Source organism: Microcebus murinus, chromosome 6, assembly GCF_040939455.1.
Source record: "Microcebus murinus isolate Inina chromosome 6, M.murinus_Inina_mat1.0, whole genome shotgun sequence".
Lineage (NCBI taxonomy): Eukaryota > Metazoa > Chordata > Mammalia > Primates > Cheirogaleidae > Microcebus > Microcebus murinus.
The window spans coordinates 3,403,543-3,428,233 of NC_134109.1; the positions used below are offsets into that span (position 1 = coordinate 3,403,543).

Genomic DNA, 24,691 nt, shown 5'->3' on the forward strand with positions numbered 1-24,691 from the left:
TTTTTTTTTTTTTTTTTTTGAGACAGAGTCTCGCTTTGTTGCCCAGGCTAGAGTGAGTGCCGTGGCGTCAGCCTAGCTCACAGCAACCTCAAACTCCTGGGCTCAAGCGATCCTTCTGCCTCAGCCTCCCGGGTAGCTGGGACTACAGGCATGCGCCACCATGCCCGGCTAATTTTTTATATATATATCAGTTGGCCAATTAATTTCTTTCTATTTATAGTAGAGACGGGGTCTCGCTCTTGCTCAGGCTGGTTTCGAACTCCTGACCTTGAGCAATCCGCCCGCCTCGGCCTCCCAAGAGCTAGGATTACAGGCGTGAGCCACAGCGCCCGGCCTCAGTTTACATTTGATACCCAAGACCTGGTAAGATCCTTTTTATGGGAAAAGGGTCACGATTTTCGATTTGCCTAAAAATATGAAAAGCCTGGTAATAAGTTTTTAAAAAATTGCTCAGGACCTACATGGTGTCAATTTGATAGAGGGACATCGAAAACCAAAACTCAAGAAGGGCCAGGAACATGGGTAGGGGTGAAAGGGGCTGCCGGGGGTCGGGGTGGGGGTGACGGGGCCCAGGCCTGACACTTCAAGTCTACAGCTATTATTTCACTTTTGAAACTTGCACATGCCATAGTTTCAGAAGTATTTTTTTAAAAAACATTTTTGGTCTGTTTTTGCCATTTTATTCTAGTAAAAATGTAAATCAAAAATTTTAAAATTCGTTTCGTACTTGCCTCAAAGGAAAAAAATTTTTTTTAATTCACAGGGAAGAACAAATTTGTGAGAAGATCATTTTCAAACCTTGGAATTAAATTTTTTAAAATAAACAATCAAATGCCCTCCAGAAAGTCTGTGCCAAGTTGCAGTTCCGCCAACAGTGGGTGCAAGTGTTAACTCTTTGCACTCGCTTGTTTTTTTCTCATTATCCACTCGACATTATCCACACTCGACATCCGAGTGCAAAGGGTTAATTTCAGATGCTGCCCTCACAGGGCCTTGGGGTGAGGGTGTCTCTCGGCACAGAATTCAAGTGCGGGCTCAGCCCCTGCATGATCCGGAGAGTGGGCGGGTGGCCCTGGGGCCTCACTTGCTTTCTTCTGCCCTGGTCCCCAGGGGACACACCATGGTTTCATTCAGAGAAGGGGATACTGCCACCTGGCCATCCTGGGCTCATTATCATGGAACCGAAAGGCTTAAACACAGACTGCTCCATGGCTGGAGTGCTGGACTCTGACTCACTAGGCGAAGCGAAGCTGCTGCCACATGGCAGCAACACTTCCCCCGTGACACACAGAAAACGTTCATGGAAAACCACACCAACCAAAGAGAGGCAGGACAACGGAGGAGTCTGCCGTATTTTGCTGCTACAATGGAAGTGGCTAACCTGGTGCCCAGGTAGTTTTGCATGAATGTTAGAGTATGGATGAGAGACATTCCTAGAAGGGCAGTGGCTGGGTCACGGGCTATGTATGCATTTGTGGGCCCATAATCCCAAATCCCCCTTCCCAGGGGCCCTGCGAAATGATGGCCCCACAGCAGAGCGAGCAGGCCTGGCAGCGACAGCCTCGCACAGGAAGTGTTGTCACTCACCTGGGTCTTGGTCCATCGAATGAGTCACGCTCCCTTTCTGCAGACCTCCCAAACTTGACCTGATCAAATTTCTTCCCCCCCTCCGCCTGACCTCCCCGGGGCCCTGCCAGGCCTCTGCTCTCTCTGGAGGCCGCACCGCAGCTGCCAGCTTCACCAGGTCCCGGGCTGCTCTTCCTGTCACCCTCCGCAGAGCCTGCTCCGTCTCATGCCGGGGTCATGGCCCTCGCTGATGCCCTCGTCTCTTCCCTGGGAAGTGCTCCCCATTCTCCAGTCCACACACAGCAGCCTACGTCTTTCCAAGCCACAGGTCACATCAGCACCTCTGGACCCCTGGACTCCTCCGGTGCTTCCTTTGCAGCTGGGCCGAGCCCCACTCCCAGCCCCAACCAGACCCTGTCCCGATTCCCTGCCCCTCCCTCTCTGAGGGTCTTGCTCTACTCCCCCCCTCAGCCACCCAGCCCTCCCCTAAAGCCTGGGCTCCTTCCCAGTCCCCACCTGCCACCTTTGCCCTGGCCACTCCCTGCCCTGCACTGCTCTGCCCCAGTCTGTGCAAGAGACGGCCTCAAGACCGGGGTCGCCAACCGGCTGTCCCTTCCTCAGCAAGTCCCTCCATAGCACAGCTGGAGCTGCCCCGGTCCCTGCTGAGTCACCCACCCACCAGCGCCCTGCACTTGGGCCTGACTGCCGAGTTCTCCCCCAGGGCTCCTCGCCAGGCCTGACTCTACCCGGAAGCCCATAGCGGACACTGCTCGTTTGGGGCCCAGGAGCTGGACAGAGGGGTCCCCTCTGGGCCCTGACTCTTGTTCCCACCATCCTTGCTTCCCACTGGCCAGTGGGCTCCACCCCATCCCCGTGGACCCCCCAGATGGAACTCTAGAGAAAGGGCCTCCCCTTCTTCTCGTAGGACCCCAGACCCCACAGGGCTTCCCTGGGCTCCCTCTCTGGGCTTTGTGGAGTGGACACGCCAAGGCACCCCTCCTTCCCCAGGGACTCTGCTCTTCCCCAAATCCCAAGCCAGCCGCGCCGCCTCCGAACACAAACCACGGTGCCTCTGCTCACAGCTGTGGCTGGCAGGGTCAGGGCCAGAAATACAGGAGTAAGTTCCCAATGGTCCACCCCACCCTCCCACCACCCCTACTATCCTTAGTAAAAGATGGTGGGGGGGAGCCACAAAGGGTCATAATCCCCTCTTCACAGATGAGGAAACTGAGTCACAGAGGGGACAGGACTGGCCAGGCCCCGCAGGCAAACCCTTGCAGAACTCAGGCTCACAAATGACCAGGGGGGCATTCTCTTGCCTAGACCACAGGGGGGACTCTGGGGACCGCCGAGGTTGGGGGCTTGACACAGAGCCTGGGAGGACAGGGCGTGCCGGGACCCCAAGGCTGAGGCGGCGTTCAGGCCCCCATCTCGCAGCTCCCAAAGGAAACCACTCCACGGCCACTTTTGAAATCAGCTTTATATCAAGATATAAAAATCTGGATCCTGTCTCGAAGGCACACATACAAAAGCAGTACTATCAAAACAATATTAATGGAGGGGAGTGGGTGCGGGAAGAAAAAATATATACATACATATATATATATATATAAAAAGAAGAAAACAATATTAACATCACCAAACATGCTACTCCTACAAAGGTACAGAGATCTCGTGCGTCATCTACACCGGCCAACCCCGCCACGGCCCCGTGACGCAGTACCTGGGGAAAGGGGACAGCCCAGGAGGTCCCCGGCATAAGCGAGGTGGGTCACGCCTGAGTCTGAGCTGTCCCTTCCGTGCCGGGAGGGGACATTCGGGCCCTGGGAGCGCAGGGCCTTCCGGTGGCGGAGGCTGAGCAGGGAAACTGACTGTGGTTTTCCCGAGGTAGAGGGAGGTGCCCTGCAGGACCCGGCACGGATGCCACGCTGGGCAGGACAACGGCCTCCCTAAGGCGTGCAAGAGCCAGTCCCCGGGGCCTGTGACCACCTCAGGCTACGTGGGTGGCCAATGGGCAGTCAGGTTCCAGATGGAATTAAGGTTGCTTATCAGGGACCTTAAAATAGGGAGATGACCTTGTTATCTGGGTAGGCCTAATGTCATCACAGCGGTCCTTAAGAGTGGGGGAGGGAGGACGGGAGGTGCCAGGGAGGTGACAGGAAAGGATTCCGCCACCCCCTGCTGGCTCTGAAGGTGGAGGGGCCTCTAGGAATGTAAAGGCCAGGAAATGAGCTCTCCCTTAGACCCCCGAAGGCTCTGCAGACGCCGTGTGGGGCTCTGACCCACAGCACTGCAGCCAGGTTGGTTCTCTCTGTGACTTGCTAAGCTTTTGCGAGTGTGTCACAGCAGCGGCAGGGAACTAATACAGAGGCCAAAGGGTCAGAGGTCGAGGTTGCCCTACCCCCGCCCAGGTGTCAGGGCCCATGGAGGCGCCCGTGCCTGTCCCTGCAGGGGACCTGGGGACAGGGGAACCCTGAGAAGACCCAGGACGTCCTGGCCCCACCGTGGTGGGCGTCAAGGCCTCCTGGGACCTTGGGATGGTAGGGAGGGGTCCAGGTCTGAGCTCCCGGGGCAGGCGACAGGGGCTGTGGGACGATCTGGAAGTGGCTCTGCTGCTGGCTCTGCTCCCAACACGCCATGTGACCGCACAAGCCCCTTCCCGGGCCCCAGGTAAGAGTTCCTTTCCTCCTTCCCTTCTAGGCCTGTCCTTGGTCGCACACTTGCAGAGCCCAGCTCTCTGTGGCCTGGGCTGAAGGAGGCGGGATGGGTGCAGCTCGGCCGGGCCCTGGGGGCTGGAAGGGGCACTCAGACCCGCCCACAAGCCAGACCGTGGAAGGGCCCCCGACACAGGACCACGCTCTCTCTCCCGGGTGCCCTGTGCGTGCACGCACAGGCAACTGCCGTTTCAGAGAGGTTCTTAGGTGCTGCCCTGTTGCCCTCCCACAGTGGGTGCCCTGCCCCCACTGGGTACGGAAGCTGCCAGGGGCCTGCACTCCGCAGGGCTAGGCAGCAGCAGCAGCAGAATTCGGAGGCCCATGAGCCGTGAGCCAGCACTGGCCTGAACAGCCCCCAGGTGGGCTGGTTGCTCCAGGTGAGGTGGTTTTCCCAGGTGGGGTGGTTTTCCCAGGTGGGGTGGTTTTCCCAGGTGGGGTGGTTTTCCCAGGTGGGGTGGTACCGATGCCTGCCGGGTGCTCTCAAGCAGGTCAGGCTGCAGGAAAAGCTAACCAACCTTTATAAGGGAATATAGGGACCTGGAGGGCTCCTGCACCTCTGTGCTGACATCCAGGATGCTCCGGATGCTTTTGACTTCGCTGGTGGAGAGGTTCCCCTTGATGGCCAGGATGGCACTCAGGTGGCTTTTGCTGGCAAAGAGAGCATCCTGTGAGCCCAGCTGGTCACCAACACCCTCACTCAGACTCCTTCCCAGCTTCCTAGACTCCTGGCCAGTGCCACAGGGCCCCACAGCCAACCCCCCACCGCCCACTGGGGAGCCCCCTTACCCCTGTGCACTCGCTCCAGCAGCCGGCAGTCCCAAGAGCAGCCGAGCCCCAGCCACTCCAGGCCTTTGCACGGGCTGTGCCTCCTGGAGTGCTTGCTCCTCCCCACCTTTAGGTCTCGGCTAAAATGTCACTTCCCCCAAGAGGCTCTCCCTAAAGTCAGCCCCTCCTGCTATCCACAACCTTGGCTAAACTCTCTTTACGGCTTTCAATCATGGTGTTTCTTTGCCTGATGACCTTAATCATCACTGGCCCTCAACAGAAGGGGAGCCTCTGAGGGAGGAGGGAGACCTGGCCTGACCTGTGCTTCACGGTGTCCTGGCGCCTAGAACAGAGCGTGGTCCCTAACAGGCCGCTACGTGATTGCTGGTGGGATGGGTGGGTGAGTGGATGGGTGGGTGGGTGGAGTAGACCAGCCAGGGCCTGGACGAGGCTAGGCTGGGTCAACCCTGTCAAGGCCCATTCAGATTTTTCCTGTCCTATCAGAGGACCCAGCTCAGAGAGAAACACTATCCCTGGTTCACCAGACGCTCAGGCAGCCAGGGGCTAAGTCTCCACTCCTGAACAGGAGCCCCAGGGCACAGGGCACAGGTCCAGGCCCCCCTGAGGTCACCCAGGCTGTGTGGTAGACCCCAGTCTCTCTGGTCTCAGGAGGCAGTGTCCCATAAGGCTAAGAGCATGAGCTCTGGGACGGGACTGCCTGGCCTTGTCACTCTAGCTCTACCTCTACCTAGTTGTGTCACCTTGGACACATTCCAAGGCCTTGGACACATTAAGGCCTGAACACATTAAGCTCTCCAGGCCTCACTTGTAAGACGGGAATGAAAACTGTCAGCCTCGCAGGGCTGCGGTGAGGACTAAAGGAATGAGTCTGGCACGCAGCAAAAGCCAGCTGCGGTGACTGCACCCCTGCAGAACAGCAGCATCTGGGCTCCGGGTGCCGCCCCAGGAGGCCCGGCCACAGGGAGGTCTGGCAGGGCCACGCCGACTGCTCAGCACCCCTCGTTCTCACCTGAAGTCGGGGTAGCAGGTGGCATAAGTGGCCACCTCAATCTTGATAGCGCTGGGGTCTTGCAGGCGAATGATCTCGGCAAGCGTGGGGAGGGCAGGGTGCAGCCAGGTCGCAGCGGAGCCCTGCAGGCACAGCGGGCTGTGGGAGACTGCCCTCGCCCTCTCAGGCACCTGGGGCCCGGAGAAGCTCAGGCCAGGAGCTGGCTGGGCTGGGAGAAGCTCAGGTCAGGAGCTGGCTGGGCTGGGAGAAGCTCAGGTCAGGAGCTGGCTGGGCTGGGAGAAGCTCAGGTCAGGAGCTGGCTGGGCTGGGAGAGGCCCGGAAGGTGCTGCCCTAGATCCTGACGGGGCTGGGGAAAGAGGCAGCCCACCCAGGGGCTCGGGAGGCGGGGCAGGGGCTTACGTTCTGGGTGCAGAAGTGCTGGATGACATTGGCGTTGGCCAGGATGTGCCTTGCCAGCTGCTGCTGCTGCTCGGCCGTCTTGAGGACCAGGCAGCGCTTGCTGAGGCGGATGATGTACTCCTTCACCAGGTGCAGGTGCACGCTCTCCATGAGCTCCTGGAGGGCAGGCAGCCAGGGTCGTGTGAGCCCACCGCTGACGGGGAGCTCACCACCTCCCCGGAAGCCTCAAAGCCAGGAAACCAGGGAGAGGCAGAGTGCACACGTGTGCATGCATCCACAGGTGCGTGCGGGTGCGGGGCGCACACACGTGTTAGCACTTGTGGTCGGGCTTTCCCACACCCCCCCCCCCCCCAGGCCCAGCCGCCAGCCCAGGGTGTGCTCACCTCCCGGAAACAGTCCTGCAGTTCTGAGAACTCAGGCAGCCTCCTGCCCACGGTGGCAATGATTTTCTCCAGGGTCTCCTCGGGGCTTGCCCAGTAGGTCTGCGTGAACTTCTTGAACAGTGGCTGAAACAGGGAGGCAGGAAGTCTGGTCATGCCCCAGAGAGGCAGCTCAGCCGCTGGCCGCAGACACACACAGGCACACAGGCGGACACGTGTGCCCGGCAGGAGGGCCGAGGGGCTCAAGGACTCCCAGGGAGCCCAGGCAGAGCTCAGGTCCCTGCTCACAGACAGGAAGTGGAGGCAGGTCTGTGCACCCTTCTCCAAGGTTGTCCAGCTGTGGCTCAGGGGCCAGGATGGCCTGTCTGCCGGCTGCCCCGAGGCCTTTTCCACTGCCTCCCTCTTAAATAAATAAATTCCTGCATAAACAAAGCCCTGTGCTCGGCTGGGCCTGTGAGACCGGTGCCAAAGGATCTAGGGTCACTGGTAGGGCCTTCACTACCCTTGGGCCACCCGTGGCCTCTAGTTCCCTGGGCAGGGAACACCTCCTCTTCCTTTTGAGGGACCCCCACCCCACCCTCTGCTAAAGGGACTACTTTAATTCAAAGGGTTTTCTGTGGATTTTTTTTTTTTTTTTTGAGACAGAGTCTTGCTTTGTTGCCCAGGCTAGAGTGAGTGCTGTGGCGTCAGCCTAGCTCACAGCAACCTCAAACTCCTGGGCTCAAGCGATCCTCCTGCCTCAGCCTCCCGAGTAGCTGGGACTACAGGCATGCGCCACCATGCCTGGCTAGTTTTTTCTATATATATTAGGTGGCAAATTGATTTCTTTCTATTTATAGTAGAGACGGGGTCTCGCTCTTGCTCAGGCTGGTTTTGAACTCCTGACCGCAAGCAATTCTCCCGCCTCGGCCTCCCAGAGTGCTAGGATTACAGGCGTGAGCCACCACGCCCGGCCTCTGTGGATTTCTTGACCCACAGCAGATGTGACCCGGGCTGCCAAAGGCCCCAAGCGTCAGGAGCTGGGAGTTGGGCACAGGGACAGGGTGCAGAAGGTCTGGAGAGTTGGAGGGAAAGTGTGAGCAAACTTGGGGACTGGGCTGGGTCTCCTTCCCCAGGCCCTCCCAGCCCTGGCGGCTGGGGTCTCGCGGACAAAGTGGTGGGCAAAGGCAGGACCCCTCTGGGGCCCCTCACTGGCACGGCAGCTTGCTCCACGCCTCTCACAGGCCCAAAGCGTGTCCTCCCCACCCTTTGCTGCTGCCGTCCCTCCCCAGAGCACCCTCCCGCCCCCCTGCCCCCCAGCGCTGGGCTCAGGCGGCCACCTTCAGGTCCTCAAACAGGCTCTGGAGCAGGGAGTCGAAGCCGTGACGCTTGAGCTCACTCAGGGGGCCCAGCAGGAGGCTCAGGGGGTCCTGGGGTACCTGCCACTTCTGCTCCATGGACGTCCTGGGAGATGGAGGCAGGGAGGTCACACAGGCCCTGCCCAGCCCACAGCCCCACACGCAGGGAGGCAGTTAGCCCCTTCTCCTCACTCTAGAACCCTCGATGCCTCCCCATCCCCCTGTGGGATCAAGTCCGAGTCCTCCTTCCCGTCCATGCTCCCCAGGCCCCCGGCACACACCGACAGCACACCCCCCTCTAACTGAGGCCAAGTCAGCGCCCACGGCCCAGTCTGACCTCCGCTTAGCAGGCATGGCCGCTGAACCTACACTGTCCGGCTGTGTAAGGATGAACTAATGGGTGAATTGTTGGCGTGAGTGCGCGAGCCACCCAGCACTGACGTTTGCTGCTGCTGCAGCCCGCCCTTTCCCCACACACCGTGCTAATTGTAAATCCACTTCTTTGCCCAAGTGGCTCCTCCTCCCCTCCAGCCCCCCTGCCCTCTCCCCAGGCCAAGCCTTCCCACCCCTCCCGACCAGACCCAGCCTCCCGGCACCCTCACCGGAAGGACAGGCAGTTGTTGATGTTGGCCATGACATTGGCCCTGTAATTACTCAGCTTTTTGCATCTCTCCAGAAATTCGTCAAAGGTGCGCTGGTAGCTGGTAAAACCAGAAGGGGCACATTCAGGAGCAGCACAAACACTGGGACAGAGCAGCCTCCAGCCCACCCATCTCCCCAGGTTCCCAGAGGCTTTCCCCTTTGTCTCCCCACAGCTCAGGGAGGGCCGCCAGCCCCTCAGCGGCACGCACATGGCTTCACAGGCTAAGGCCAGTGGGGCCAGAGTCCCCCCAGGACTCCTGAAGAGAGCGTGAGCCCTGCGCTGCTGGCCCCAGCCCTTCCCCCAGGCCCCTATCGCTGGAAGACCAGAGGGGCGTGGCCGGCTGGAGGAGGTGAAGGAGTGGAAGGGGTCCCAGTCCCTCCCAGGGCATCCTCTTTGAAGCTGGAGGCTGCTCTGCTGGGAGCTTTGCTGACTGGGGGACAGGAAGTGCCACACTCAGAGCCTCAGGGGGTCAGACCTCCTGAGGCTCTCAGCACGAGGGGCCTGGGGGGAAGGATCTAGCTTGGACCCCCACCTGAGGCACAGGCAGGGACCGTCCTGTGCAGCACACGCACCACCCACCTCCGCAGGAGCGCGGCCAGCTCCACCAGCAGCACTTGCTTGATCTGCGAGCCCAAGTCGGGGGTGATGCTCTCCGCCTTGGCATGGGCCTGGGAGACGATCTGCAGGGTGGTGATGGGTGGGCTGAGCAGGGGCTCGCCTGGACTGGGGCTGGGGTGGGGCTGGGGTTGGGGGGAGCATGCTGGAACAGGGGGCGCCAGGAGGTGGGCGGCGCATGCACACAGGAGTGCGTGGGCTGTACGTGTGCACGGTGCGGGCTGTACGTGGGGCAGACCTGTACCTGCAGAATGTCGATGGCCAGCTCACTGTGGCAGTGGCCATCCAACCTCTGGGGCGCTGCATTCTGGGCCCAATGCTGGGACTCCAGCTCCAGGGCACGGGCCATCAGCTCCTTCACATTGGCCTGGGGGAAGAAGAGCAGGTGCTCACCTGGAAGTCGCAGTCTCTGATCCCCCCTGCCTTGCCTTCCTGCCCCTCCCTGGCCCAGGCCCTGGCCCTGGCCCAGCACAGGACTCACCGCCTCGTTGGACAGGAACGTGGCCTCCAGCAGCCGGATCTGCTTCGGGGGCAGGAGGCTCCCAAGCCCAACACTCTGCAGCTCACCGGCCAGCTTGGGGCTGTTGATGATGTCACTGTGGGCACAGAGAGGCTGGCATGTGGAGAGGTGCACCCACTCAGTGCCATCCCTCAGTCAGGAGCCACCTTCCGAGCCTCGGCCTCCAGTCTGGGCAGGCCCAGCTTCCCCTGCACCCTGCAGCACCCCCACCCCATTCCCTGGTTCAGATGATGCGTCCTCTGTCCGCTCAGTCTGGTTCAGGCCAGAAACCCTGAAAGCATCGTTGTGCCTCCTGACTCTCAGCCCCACACCCACACCTGCTTCAGAATAGCCCCCCAAATCCATCAGCCTCAAGCCACCCTAGTGCCCTGTGGCACCCCCATTCTCACCCGCTTGTGCAGGAGCCTCCTCCCCGCCCCTCTGCCCCTGCCCTGCCCCCAACAGCCCCTTCTCACAGCAGCCAGAGCCACCTTTCAGATCTGCTCTCCCTGCCCCAAGTCAGCTCCTGCTCACAGCAGCCCTGAGACCCAGCCAGCTCTCCCGCCTGCCGGACCTGCTGACCTTGGGCAACTCGCCAGCCCTGCCCGCCCCCACCAGCCCAGCCCTGCAGCCCCCAGAGGGTGGGCCAGCCGGGGCAGGAAGGGCTGCCCCCGAACTGTTCCATGGAGGCGGCTCAGCACACTCTTGTGGCGCCTCTGCGGGGTCCCTGAGCTCCCGGGGGACCTGCCCAGCCCTGGCACTTCCAAAGGGGCCTTTGTCTGCCTGGAGGCTTAAGAATGACCCTCTCTGTGCCCCTCACTCAGTCTAGACGCAGCTGTGTCCCTCTGTCCCCCACACTTCTGGCCACACACACTTCAACAATGCCTCCCTGGACACCCCGTCACCAGGGCCCCATGCCCAGGCTGGCCTTAGTTTCCTGCTGTGCTAACCCCACTGGTCCCTGGGCTAGGAGACCCTGAGGTCACTGGGACAGGAAGGCTCATGGGCAGAAGTGCCAGTGCCTGGTACTTCCTGGTGAGTCAGGACAAGCAAGCAGGAACTGGCTCGGGGCTGGGCTACCCCTCCTGCAGCCCCTGCCCTGTGCCCATCTCCCTATGCCCTGCTGACTCCTCACCCACCACCCCCTGGGCCTTTCCTCTGTCCTCCTGCCAGAGCTGACCCATCAGCACCAAATCAACCCACTGCCACCAAAGGTCCTCAGGCCCTCAGACACTACCCACACTGTGCACCTCCAGGCTTCACACTTGGAGCTGGGCCAGCAGTGGCCAAGCCCTCGCGTCTCTGGCCTCCCATGCCCTGGGCACTTCCACCCTGCAGTACACGTCCCTCCCCACGGGGTCTGTGTGAATGAGGGCACATGCGGTGATCCATGGCGTCTAGGCTAGTCAGGGGATGCCTGAGGCTGTACCCAGCGGGGTACCAGCTGTCCTCCATTGGCACAGCCCCCTCCACCTGAGGAGCTCCAGGCCTCGGCGGCCAGAACCCAGCTCTGCCATGGGCTCACAAGGTGACCCTGCACACGGGATCTTTCCAACAGGACCCCTGGCCCTATCCCGCCCCTGCTAGTCGTCCTGCCTGAGGGTGCCCCATGGCCTGCCAGATAAATGCAAACACCTTGACAAGTTCTGCTGAGCTCCCAGAGCATCCCGAGGTTCAGCCCCAGGCCCTGGAAGATGCCACGTCCTCTGCCAGGAACACCATCCTCCCTCCCACCTCCTGCCCTGTCTGGCCTGTCCCCTCCTGACCTGCATGGGAGGTCAGGGGCTGGCTTCCCTGACTCCCCCAGGCTTGCCCTGTGCCCTCATTGTTTGCTCCACCCCCTCCCTAGACTGGGAGCTCATGAATGAATGAAGTTGGTGACATTCTCTGGGCCTCGGTTTCCCCAACCCCAGAATGTGGCTGAGGCCCAGGAAATTAAGAGCTCCAAGTGCAAAGCAGCCCCAGCCCTGTCCCTGTGCCCAGGCCCTGGCCTTGCATGTCCAGGTTCCGTCCTTCTGAGGCCAAGTCCCACCCCTGCACTCTCGGACCCCCAATTCTGCAAGCAGTGGCCTCACTGAAAACAGACACCCCTCCTGCAGAGCAGCCCCCTCCCTGCTCGGCGCAGCCCCGCGCTCACTTGGGGTAGAGGTTCTGCGCCCAGACCAGCAGCATGTAGGTGTCGCGCTCGCACAGCTCGAACTGCACCATGGCGGCCAGCTGGGCCGCGAAGTGCTCGTGGTAGCTCTGGGCGTAGGCGGCCACCACGCCGAACTCGGGGGGAAACAGCGGCTTCAGCCTCTCCACCACGGCCTCCAGGTCCTCCTTCATGGTGCGGCCCATGTGCAGGAAGACGATCTCCGCCTCGGAGCGGCCCTCGGCGCCCGCGGCCGGCCGCCGGCTCATGCGCTCCTCGGCGGCCTCGGCCACGCCGCGCCGCCACAGCTGCAGCCAGCGCCGCGGGCGCGTGGTCGCCAGCGCCGAGGTCCCCGGCCCCGCCGCCGCCCGGCGGTCCTCGCGCTCCTGCTCGGCCACCACGGCCAGCGCCTGGCGCAGCCGCTCGGGTGCCACCTCCAGCGGCCGGCGCAGCACGCCGAGCGCCTGGTCGCGCAGCAGCGCGTACAGCGCCTCCACCTTGCTCTGGCGACGCACCAGCTCCTCCTCGCCCGCGCCGCCGGCCGCCGCCGCCGCCTGCAGCTCCCGCTCCAGCGCCAGCAGCGGCCGCGCCGCCTCCAGTCGCCCATGCTCCAGGGCCGCCTTGAGCTCCTCCACTGCGCGGGAAAGAAAGCCGCGTTAGCGCCGCGACCGGCCGCCCGCAGAGGGTGAAGGCCAGCCCCAGACAGGACTGAGGCCTGGTGGCCCCCTCCCCAGCCCGCCCCACCTCCAAGCCCAGCTTGCTGCCCCGTGTCCCGGGTGGGTGGCACATCCATGCCCATGCACTCCTACCCTGCCCAGGCCCGGGCTGGCTCTAATGCACGAGCCCTGGGGCCCAGCCTACCTGTGGGCAGTGGGCCGTCCAGCCCGGGCCTGGGCTCAGGGTCGCCCTCTGGCTCTGCTGGGCCCCGCTGGCCCTTCTTCTTCTTCCCCTTGGTGAAGACGCTGAACATGTTGGCCAGTCCTTTTGGCTTCTTCTTCTTCTTCTTCAAAGCCTTTTCCTCCTCCTTGCCTGGGGCTACCCCAGCCCCCAGGGACGGCACCAGGTCCTCAGAGGAGGCCTCTGACTCCGCCTCTGACGTGGAGGGCAACTTTTTGGGGCTTCTGGGTAAGTCGAGGGTCCCTGGCACAGGCTGCTGGCCTGGAAGGCCTTGGAAGAATGTCATCATCTTCAGCATCACCCTGGCTCAGGCCTGCGGGATGCGGGGAGGGACAGTGAAGGAGTCAGTGGCCACCGTGGACTGGCCCTGGCTCCGGGCTCCCAGGACAGAGCACTCAGCTGTGGTGGCCGCACTGACCACGCTTGGTCTGTTTTCACGCGTACAACCACCGGGGCTCTGGCCATCTCCTGGCCTCGCCGGGCACCAACAGCTCTGCTCCCTTCCCTGCACCCACAGCTCCTCTTCCAATACCTCGTGGCCCCTCCACCTCCTCGGCCGCCTGGGACACACTGCACGGCCACAACTGCAGCCAGAGCTGAGTTCTCCGGCCCTGCCACCGTCTGGTGGTCCTCACACTCCTGCTAGGCCACCATGCGAGGCCACTATGGCCAGAACGGCCCCTGAGACAGGAAAGAGGCTGGGACGCCAAGCCACCCAGATAGAGGAGCCTTCACTTTATTTTGGCAAATCCTTCCTTACGAGACCCTGGGGAAGAGGCAGGGCAGGGGCTTCTGTCCCTTTGTATGGAGCAAGAACAGAGGTCCAGAAGGGTCAGTGCCATGCCCGGGTCACAGAGCACCAGAAGCTAGCCCAGGCCCAGGCCTCCTGCCTAGCTGCACCTTGCCCCGTTCCCACTTCGCCGGGGGGCCGTGGACGGCTGCCATGAGCAGGAAGGTGGCTGCTCTTGCTGGGCCATGAGGGGCAGAGACTGACCCCTCTACAGATCTACAGATGCCATGGGGTGTGGGAAGGGGCCTTGGAGACCCTTTCACATGTCATGGTGGGGTTAGGAGCTCAGCAAGGCACAGGGCTGCCTGAGGTCACAGCGCAACTTGGGCACAGAAACCAGGCTTCCTGGCTTCTGTCCCGCCCTGCCTGCTCCCAAATGGGGTGACATCATAGTCACAAAAGCTTCCCGTTTCTGCACCCTTCCTGGGTGCCCATCCCATCTCTTCCTCTCTAGCATCCAGAAAGGGTGTTGTTATTTAGGTTTACAATGTCCCTATGGTAAACAGCTTGGGCTTGGAACTCAGATCACCTGGCTCTGGAGCCCGGCTCTTCCCCTGCCCCTGTGCTCCCCACTGCCCTGCAAGCTGCGCCCAGAGAGGCAGAACCCTCCCCAGCACCCTGACCAATGTCAAAGCAAGGCCAGGACCACTGCAGGGGAGCATGGCTGACCCTAAGGGAGGGCCGGGCCTTCCTGGTCACTGGGGTGACCTGTAACCATGGTGCCACCTGCCTGCTCCACCCCCAAGAATAAATATATCAAGCTGTGTCTCATGTATCATGATGACTTGGAATAACCTCTGCAACAGCCTTGCAAGACGCAGGATGATCCACCATCCAGAAGGGGAAACTGAGGCTGGAGGGGAGGTACCTGCCCCAAGCACAGCAGGCAGGGGGACTCAGGTCAGGCCTGTGGGACTCTTTCCACAGCCCCTGCTACTGCCTTCACCGGCCTGGCTATCCTATCCCATTCCCTCAGGGGGTTGCTCCATACCCTGGGGCTTGGCCAGAGCCACTTGGGGGACAGAAAGCCTAGGCTCCTTCCACCCCCAGCCCCTGCCATCTCACCTGGGGTCCTGTGCAGAGTCCCACACTCCTGGACCCCATTTGCTCCCTGGTACCTCTTGGGCTTAGAGCTCCACTTCAGGACCAAGCAGGAACTACCCTGGGGAGCTCCAAAGCCAGGGTCCCCAGGTGCAAGGCCACTGGACACTTCTGCCCTGCCCACCCCCTGGCCCAGCTTCCCCTCCCAACCCATCTCATTTGCATGCCAGGCACCGCAGGAGCCGGTCTATCCAGCAGGGCTGCTGCGCCCCACCCGGGCACCCAGGCTCCACTCCTGCCCTCCTCCAGGGGTGGGAGAGGGGCCACCCTGACCGGCCAGCCGTGCTGCCCACCAGCCTCACTGTCCCTCCCCTCCCCATAGGGCACAACTCCTTGGTCCCCACACAGTCTAGGCCCTCTCCATCCTCCAGGCGCAGCTCCTGCAGGTCCCCCTGCAGCGTCGCTGGCCTCTCCCCTCTACGGCACAAAACACCTGCCCATCGGGGTCCCGCAGCCGGACCCCGGGGTTCCTGCCAGGTCTCTACTCTCAGAGGCAGCTGGCGCGGCGGGAAGAGAAACGGCCGTGGGCTCTCTGCACCTATCACCAGCATGTGGGCTGACACCCCTTCCTTCACAGGCCTGTTTCCCACCTGTGGGACGGGCATGGGGACGCCACCTGGCCGCGCTGCTGGGAGGATGTGGCAAAGCCACACAGCGAGCTCTGGGGCACCTAGCCGGGCTCAGCAAGGGTGACGGTACCCTGTGTGCCTCTGCCAGTCCTGCAGGCACTGTGAGGGGCACATCCCGGGCAGGAGGAGGGCAGGAAGGCACCCCCTAGAGCCCCAGCTCTGACTGGCCCACTGAGGCAGGGAGGGGCCTGCGGAGTAACAGTGTGGCGGCAGCTGCACGGAGGCCTCCCCTCCGCAGCCTCTGGGGGGCTCAGGGCTGAGGGCCACACAGCCTCCCTGCTCCCTGGCTCCTCTCTCCTGGGGCGCAGCCATCCCGGGATGAGGACATCCAGGCACAGGCAAGGAAGTGACTTGGCCTAAGTCACACAGCCAGGGAGTCACGCCACAGGGCTGGGCCTTCCTACAGCGAAGGGAAGGGAAGGGAAGGGAGACCCGCCCTCCCTGCCTCTCGCTGGACCGGGCCCGCCCGGAGCGCTGCTCCGCACAGCGGCCTCAGTTTCCCTTAGCAGTGGGGCTGCCCGAGGCCAGGGCCCCTCGGAGTGTCCCCTGCGCTGTGCCAGGCCGTTCCCTCGGGGAATCCGGCGGGGGACTGGGGGCCAGGGCGGGCGAGAAGCGCAGCGGAGCGGCGGGGGAGGGATGCGCGGAGGCGGAGGTCACTTACTGTGTCCGCCGGCTGCCGCTGTCCCGGCCCGCTCGGCGCCGCCTCAAATAGTCGCAGGCTCCGCCCCCGCCCCGCCCGCCGCAACCGCGGAAAACCCGCGGGCGGAGGCCAAGGCCGGTGTGGCGGGGGCTTGTCCCGGTGTCCGGGTCCGGCAGCGCCGGCGGCCCAGCGGGAGGGAGTGAGGGCGGGTCGCTGCCTGCCACCAGCCCGGGCAGGGTGGCGGGTCGGGCCGCGCGTCGCCGGGAATGTGGGCCACGGGGAAGGCCCCGGGGACCCCGGGATCCGTCCGGCGGCTCATTGTCCGGCGACAGCTTCTGATAGGCTGCCCGGAGAGGGCCGCGCTCAGGGCCACTCTCCGCGTCACAGAGCCAGCGCCCACCCGGCTCAGAGTGGCGCCCGCGTCCCACCCTGGCTCCCTCAGCCGCCAAGCTCTGCAGGCGTTGGGGGGGCTTCCTGGAGGAGGCGTCCTGAAGGGAGGGGCCTGCAGCGCGGGCCAGAGGACTGAGGGCTGCGAACGGCCGCCTGCTGGGGGCCTTGCTGGAAGCCAGGAACTGCTCAGAGAGGCGAAGTGACTCACCCAGGTGACACGGGCAGTAGCTGGAGTTCACACAGGCCAGGAGGACCCCCGCTGAGCCCGTCCCTCTCTGGGACTGGTCCCAGAGCTGGCAGGGAGCGGATACGAGGCCCAGGCCCCAGGACTCAGCTTGGCCATCACTTGGCCCAGGGTTGCGCCCTCAGCACCGCCGTGAGCAGGTCATAGCACTTTCTGGGACTCAGTTTCCCCTTCCAAACAGTGTCCCAGGCTCTGTGGGGATGCAGGGGTTGGGGGCTGGGCGGAGGTGTGTGAGGGGAGCTTAACTTCCTTCCCCGTTCCACAGCCTCGGAATTTCTGCCCTCTGGACAGGACCGTGTCATTTAGGAATTTCCCAGGCAGGCACCAGCTTCCCTTTTGCTCCTTGCTGGAGCCTCTGCTCCTCCCCTGTGTCCAGCCCCTCCGCCCTCCTCCCTTCCCGCTGCCCCCACCGGCCTGGGCACTGGTCTGCCAGCGCTGGGAGGGGCAGCTGAGTGGGGGGTACATTTAGGGGGTGCCCCTTGGGACTGAGAACTTCCTCTTCCTCTTGAGGAGTGGTGGCCAAGTGCCAGGTTTGAGCTGAGGCTGTCATCTACCCTGTCCCTGGGGGGCTTGCAGGGCAGGGCACAGGAGGCTGCCAGGAGAGGGGTGTAGACTGCGTACCCCACTCCTTCTCTCCTCAAGGCCCTGGGGATGACATTTTGTAGATGAGTCGACAGAGCCACGGGGCCTCAAGGCTGGGAGGTCATTCCATCCGCTCCGCAGTGCACACATGGCAAGGCTGGGGCCAGGCCAGCCCAAGTGCAACCAGACATGGAGGATGGGATGAGAACCAAGGGGTCCTGGCCCGATGCCGGCTGTCGCCTCATTGTGCAATCCCCACAAAGCTCCCCCTCCAGACTCTGCCCCATGCGGCGCCGACGCTCCTAACGCCACGCAGATTGGGAAATGGCTAGCAAAGCCTGCATGGGGAGGGGTTGTCAAGCCCTCAAGACCCGACTGTCCCTGGTCAGCCTGGGCCTTGCAGGGCAGGGGCAGGCAGGGCCGCCAACCTTGTCCCCAGCTGCCCACAGTGGCTCACCCAGAGCAACTGCCAGGGATTGGGAAAAGAGAACACTGCCTTCCGCCTGCGTGGTGCGCCAGTCACTTCCTCTCTTTGAGTTCAGTCCCCAAAAGAAGGGAAACCTGAAAATGGAGCCACACAGAGGGCTGAGGGATGACACCCAGTGGGGCCCACAGGGCAGGAGCTCTGCTTACCCCCTTTGGGCAGATGAGGAAACTGTCCTCAAGGGGCCAGGCCCCTCTAGCCAAGGAGCCACCCCTGGCCGGAAATGAGCATCAGATGTTGCTTGGGAATGTGACCAGCTGCTGTCCTATTTCCCACCTCCCAGGGGACAGGCCAGGGCAGTGGTCTGGTTCCACCAGGCAGGGAAGGCAGCAGGCAGGAGCACACGGGCAATGACCCCCCAGTCCAGCCCAGAAGTCAAGTTCTCCAGCACCTGGCCAGGAGCCGCAGTCAGCCCAGGCCTCAGGGGACATCCCTCCCTTCCCTCCACTTGAGCAATGACAGCTGACTTTTTATTTTTTTAATTACGGTAAAAGACATATAACAAAATTTACCATTTTAGCCACTGTGAGTACACAGATCTGTGGCATTAAGTGCATTCACGTTGCCGTGCAACCGTCAGCACCATCCACCTCCAGAACTCTTTCCACCTTGTGAAACGGAAACTCTATGCCCACAATGCACCAGCCTCCCATGCCCTCCGCCCTCAGCCTCTGGCGACCGGCCTTCCTCTGTCTGTCTCTGTGGTCTTGACTACGCCAGGGACCCTGCATAATGGGAGTGCTTCCGTGACCGGCTTATTTCACTCCACGTAACATCTTCAAGGTTCTCTTGTGTTGCAGCATGTGTCAGAATCTCCTTCCTTTTTAAAGCTGAGTAATATTCCATGGCATGGATACACTGCACGCTGTTTGCCCACCCAAATTCCTCGACAGACACCTGGGTTGCTGCCGCCCGTGGGCTACTGTGCATCGTGCTGCCGTAACAGGGTGTGCAAATTCTGTTCCCGTTCCTGCTTTCACTTCTTTTGGATAGAGAGCTGGATTTTCTCGACCTCCACAGATGCCAGGTTCTTTTAGGTGCTCTGTATACGTCAACTGATTTTGTCAGGCAACCTGATGGAATGAGTACCGCTTAATTATCCCCTTTCGCAGATGAGAAAACTGAGGCACAGCTAGGCCCAGTCATGTGCCCGTCAGTGGTGGGGCTGGAAGCCCCTTCCCTAAGCACAGTGCTATATTACTTCTCCTCCACTGTTGCTCAGTATCTGAAATGCAGCTTGATGCATTTAAGTCAGACACAAGGAAGGACTTCCAGGCCAGAGTTTTAGATGTAGAAATGGGAGGTACTATCTTCTGCTTTTTCATCTTTGGAAAAACAATGTATTTCCCAATCTTTTTCATTGCCATGTTTAGTCAGTTAATTAAAACTCCACCTCCGCCCTGTGGGGCAGCAGAAGAGGCCAACCCAGCCCTGGCCAGAGAATACTATAGGGTTGCCCATTGTCGGTCCCCCTCCCGCCACCCTCTGTCTGAGCTGTGTGAGCAGGAGGCCACAGGGAAGCTCTCTGAGCAGGGGAGGTCAAGGCCAGAGGGAGGCAGGACCTGGGCCGGGGTGGCCGGCTGTGCAGGCGCCGGGCCTGGCTGCAGCAGGAGACCTGGGCTGGACGCTTGGCAGGTAGCATCGTCACAAGAACAGTGCTGACCTTGGGATGGGCCCCCTTCAAGGGGAAGGCCGTGGCACTCCAGGATGTCACCTAGCCCCTCCCCCATCAGCCAGGGCCCACTTCCCTCTGCAGGATGACTTGCACTTCCCGCTGCCTTGACCCTGGCTCTCAGGTCACCAGCGTCTACCCTGCTTCTCCCATTCACTTCCCAGGCCATCAACAGACCTGGGACCTCCTTGGGGCTTCTTGTTTCCCAAGGATGCTGCACTCACTAACGGCCCTGGGCAGAGCCATTGTATCCCCCATTGACAGATGAGGAAACTGAGTCTCAGAGAAGCTAGTGGACGCAAAGTTTGAGGCCTTGAGACCGGGCTTCCTGCTGCTACTCAGCCTTCTCAAGAGGGGAAGTGACCTGCTCAGGGTCATTTGCAGCTGCACAGGGCCTGGTCAGGAGCCTGCTGACTTCCCCCAGGACCACGGGACAGGACGGCCAGGACAGCTGACCAGGAGCCACCCTCATGGGAAGCCCCTCCTACAAAGGTGGGGCTCCAGGACACTCACCAGACCAGGCACCAACGGGCAGTGCCCCTTGCCTGCCCCAGGGAAGCTGTTTACTTGTTCACGGACCCTCCCCGCCCTCCCAGGAAGAAGCCAGGCCCAGGATTTCTTTTTGTGCTTGGCAGGTGGGGAAACTGAGGTCTGAGGAGGCATGGATTCTTCAGGTGTTCAGTGAGCCTGGCTACTTCACTCGCTGGAGAGGGGGCCCAGTGGGAGAAAGCAGGGCCTGTGGGGCAGCAGGACCCCAACGCAGTGGCCTTCCCTGAGTGCAGTGCAGGAGGGCTCCTGTGCCAGCCCCCAGTGGCCGCCACCCTCCCCAAGCCCAGCTTTCTCCCCTAAAAGAGCCCAGACTTTCACAACGCTCTCTGGCAGTGATGCAAACGTCCAAGTTCAGCTCCATCCCTCCGAGCCTGGGCTGCCCAGGGGCCAGCAGTGTGTGGGCCTTCTCAGAGCCGGCATGATTTCCAGGAAGACAGCTGTGGAGCCTCAGTCCTCTTAAGGTCCCTCCCAATGACAGGCCAGTCACGTGGCAGGGGCTTTCCTGGAAATCTCAGCGCTGCTTTAGGGCGTGCAAGGGTAGGGGGGCAGAGGGGAGGAAGGCTGCCCTAAACCACCAACCGCAGGGGGTGCAGGTGCTGGGAGCTCCCCTTCCAGACTTGGGGAAGGCACCATGGTGGGGACTCACGCATGGGGACCATCTGGGCCCTGGGAGCTCCATCACTTACAGCTGTGTCTTTCAACACATTGCTCCACCCCTCAGGACGCACTCAGGGGCTTGGCAGGGCTGGCTCAAAGGAGGTAGTGCACATAAATAACTGCGACAGGTAGGAGGACGCTCACCAAGTACCCAAGTACCGGGCCCCCCTCCAGTAGCACACTTGCACTTTTGCATGGAAAGCTCCCAATTTTACACAAGGAAACAGAGCCCAGAGAGGTGGAGTAATCTGTCCAAGGTCACACAGCTAGGAAGGTGCAGCACTGGAATCTAAACCCAGAGGCCGATTGTTAACTGCTGCACCATGTCTGCCGGAGCAGGAACGCTGTAGACACTCCAGAAACAGCAGAACTTCTCATGATGCGTCTCTCCCAAGATCCTAAGATTCCATTCTTTTCTAACCATCTAAGAGCCTCAGGTTCATCACTTGATTTTATTGGGATCAAGAAGGACTGCCCATCCCCTAACCCCATCAAAAGGTTCCTCACCAATGCCTGATATTCCACTGTTCGTACACATCCCTTGGGTAAGAATCGCTTTTTGCAAACTCAAGTGTCCTGCAAGGAACCTTGGTTGCTTCTGGGGAAGGGAACAGAGGGACCAGGGATAAGGAGACTTTTTACCTTATATCCTTTAATGTCTTTTAAACCGTGACCTAAGTGAAGGTGTTACTGTACAAAACATCATTGAAGCTAAAAATGAAAACATTTAACAAATTAAATTTCGAAACTGCTGATAGGTGGGCGGCCGTAGGTGCAGACGGACAGAAGTGTGGCGTGTTAGAAGGAGGAAGGGTCTGTGCAATGACTGGTCCAGGCCCCCCAAGTCCCAGTAGAGGAGTGGACTGAGGAGGCGGTAGGACTTGTCCACATTTCATTTCCGTCCAAGTGTTTCACGTGAGCAGGGGCTCAGGAAGCCAGGCTGAAACCCTGGTGGCCTCACCCTTGGAGGCTCCTGGCTCCCAGCACAGTCACTTCTACAAGGCCGGGCCTGGCCCAGCAGGATCTGATCCCCAGAGCTGGAGCTCTGTGGAGCCCACCCTTGGCTGCAGCTGCCTCGTCCCATCCCAGTGGCCAGCACACACCTGCTGCCCAGCCTTCCACATGGTGGTGGGGAAGGGCAGTGTCTTGGGGACAGCCCAGTCCTGGCCCTGCCCCCTGTGGACAGCCAGTGACCCTGGCAGGCAGGCCTCTGTGGCCTGCTGCAGTTCTCAAAGGAAGGAGAGAGACTGGGGACAGGGTGACCCGGGGGCCCTGCAGCCTCCCCTCCCCATGTGGCAGTGGTGAGGAGCCGCTGAGGGTGCTGGCCCACGTACAGGGGCCTGCTGAGCACGGGGGCCAGGAAGGAAGGGGCCGGGGTCACCGGGCAAGGAAGGAAGAGGGAGAGGCTATGCAGGCATGAAGGTGACACACTGACTGCCACTCACACACGCCCTTCATGCTAGGACCTCTGCGGACAGCCCCATTGACCCCCAAGCGCCCGCCCTACTGAGCATTCTCTCCCATGTCACAAGACTAAGCCCAGGTCACCAGCCAGAGGAGGACAGAGCGGAGACTTGGACACAGTCCTGTGTGGCTCAGCCTCGTGGGCTTTTCCAGCACGACACGCTCTGGCAGGGGCTGGGCCCGAGCACCGGGAGACCGGGAGGGAGCGCTGGCCACAGAGGGCGGTGGGTGAGGCCCCAGCCTGAGCTAGGGTGGACACCCAAGTCCCTCCTCCTCCAGCACATGCTGTCCTTGGGCCACTCACACACGCGGCTCATCCCCTCTGCAGACTTGAGCACCCGCCCTGGGCACGTGCGCCCTCTGCGCCTCCTCACTGTCCTCCCACTGGGCCTGGGCTGGGGCTCCAGAAGGTTCTCAGAGCAGGCCTGGTCCCAAGGATGCCAGGCTCAGGGGCAGAGATCAGAGGCAATTCCGGTGCATGAAGGAGCCCCAGGAAACAGGTGGCACTGGGGGAAGCCACGCTGAACCCTGAAGAGGGAGGGGAGTGAGCCCCACGGCAGGGGGAGCTGGGCAGGCACAGGTTGGGACCAGAGAACAGCTGGCAGGGCTGGGCTCTGAGCCTGAGGGGCCGACAGGCTGGTCCCCGGCTGTGCTGCTCTAGGAAAGGAGCAAGGAGGCTGGGCAAGGGCCCCTGTGCCGGGGGCGCTGACGAGCCAACTCAGCTCACGAACACACACACACACACACATCCCACCCAGCCAGTCCTGGCCAGCAACTGAGAAGCCAGATGCCCCCACCCCAGCATGCATGGGCTGGACAACAGCATGGCCACGCAAACACCCTGGCTCTTCCCAAGGCCTCGAGGGATCTGGTAGGCAGTGGGGGTGGCCAAGGTCCATCCCCGGGGGCCCAGTGGCCAGAGGCCAGGGCTCTGGGCCAGGTCCTCTGGTCTCGGCCTACCCTCTGTCTCCAGCCTCTCCGGCTGCAGCCTTGTAGGAGCTGCCGTCCAGCCTCCTGCTCGGCCCCACTTGGCTGGGGCCAGGCCCCGGGCAGGCCAGGCTCTCAGGAACACACACTCGGGGCACACTCGCCCTCCTAGCAGAGATACGGTGCACATGTGCACACAGCTCCTGCCAGGAAAACCCTGACTTCCTGTCTCCGGGCCTAGAAATCCTCAGGAAGACGGTCCTGGGTCCAAGCCCAAATCCCCCGCAACCAGCGACCTCCACCCCCTCAGGTCCTGTTGGACACTCTGCGCCCCCACCCCTGCACCCAGGGTCTTCTCGGCTTTTTCTCACAGACGGTGGCTGGCCAGGCCCCTGGGAACATGGGGTCACTTCACCCTCCCCAGCCTGGGAGGCACTGACAGCACCCCCACTGCACAGCTGGAAAAACTGAGGCACAGAGAGATGAAGGAACTTGCCTGTGGCCTCCTGGCTGGAAAGCGGCAGGGCCAGGGCAGAAGCCCCTCCCCAGCCCCATAGCCCCCCTTGGAAGCCCAGCCCCAGGACCCTCCGCCTCCAGCCGAGGGGCGCAGGCAGGGCCAGCAGGTCAGGGCCGGCCGGGACAGGGGCAGCAGGGGCTCCCTGGGGAGAACCTGGCCAGGACCAAACCAGATCAAAACACTGATGGCCCCTGGGGTTACATGTGGGGTCCAGCAGGGGACAGGCTGGCCTGTCGATCACCTGCCTCCCCACCCCCTGTGGACTCCTCCTCTAGGAAAAGAGACGCCCCTCAGACACACCTGCACCCCTGGCTGGGAGGGTCTCGGCTGCCACGCCGGGGCCTGGTGTGGAGCAGTGCCAGCCCATCCTCTGCCAGCCCCCACTGTGACACTGGCACAAGGGCGGCTCACCGGTGTTGGTGTCACACACACCCTGCTCCCACCCTGCCTTGGAGCCTGGGAACCCCAGCCTCCCCACTTCCTCATTCCCACCCCGCCCGGGGAGATCTGGATACTCCCTTGCCCCCCCCACATCCCCCCACATCCCCCCACCTCCTCGCCTCCCCTGCCCCTGGGCTCCAGCCCTGGCACGCCATGGGGGACAGGGCGTGCTGCCCGTGGCACTGGCTCCCAGAGGAGACAAATAACTCCTGGGCACTGAGCCCCCCTCCCCCCAAGGCCCCACCACAGATCAGACTCTGGTGTGGGGGGTGGGGCAGACCTGCCGGGCACTGCCCCTAGCTGTCCACCATGCAGGAGGGGGGCCAGAGAGAGCTGGGAGAGATACGGCCCCCACTTCCCTGGCACCACGGCCTTTCAGGACCCTAGCCCTGTCCTCGGGAGACCCAACTTTATTAGGCTCTTGGAACCCTGGCCCATCTGCCAAGGCCAGAGACAGTGGCGGCCAGCTAAGGAGGGTTGGGGAGGGCAGCTATTGCCACCTGTCTCAGCTTCTCGCTGTTAATCTCCCATCTGGGCTCTCAGCCTGAGGCTGCCAATGCAAATGGGTTTCCCAGCAGCCTCGCCCACAGGCCACAGCCAGATCTCAGCGCCAGCTTTCCGTGGG

The 24,691-nt window shown here is 61.9% G+C and overlaps 1 protein-coding gene and 1 long non-coding RNA gene across 2 annotated transcripts; one reads left to right on the forward strand and one right to left on the reverse strand.

The window, feature by feature from the left end:
• Positions 1-3,028: 3,028 nt before the first annotated feature.
• TNFAIP2 (TNF alpha induced protein 2) lies at positions 3,029-16,511 on the reverse strand. Its single transcript, XM_012746460.3, has 12 exons — positions 16,161-16,511; positions 12,944-13,292; positions 12,086-12,716; positions 9,931-10,045; positions 9,694-9,816; positions 9,414-9,514; positions 8,794-8,892; positions 8,174-8,297; positions 6,858-6,980; positions 6,475-6,630; positions 6,076-6,197; positions 3,029-4,928 (listed from the first exon to the last, which is right to left on the reverse strand). The coding sequence occupies exons 2-12, from the start codon at positions 13,275-13,277 to the stop codon at positions 4,787-4,789; spliced, it is 2,070 nt and encodes a 689-aa protein (XP_012601914.2). The 5' UTR covers positions 13,278-13,292; positions 16,161-16,511; the 3' UTR covers positions 3,029-4,786.
• A 37-nt stretch (positions 16,512-16,548) lies between these two features.
• Positions 16,549-21,457, forward strand: LOC142871428 (uncharacterized). Its single transcript, XR_012919663.1, has 2 exons — positions 16,549-16,741; positions 18,360-21,457. It is a non-coding gene; the product is annotated as an uncharacterized LOC142871428 (long non-coding RNA).
• The last annotated feature ends 3,234 nt before the right edge of the window (positions 21,458-24,691 follow it).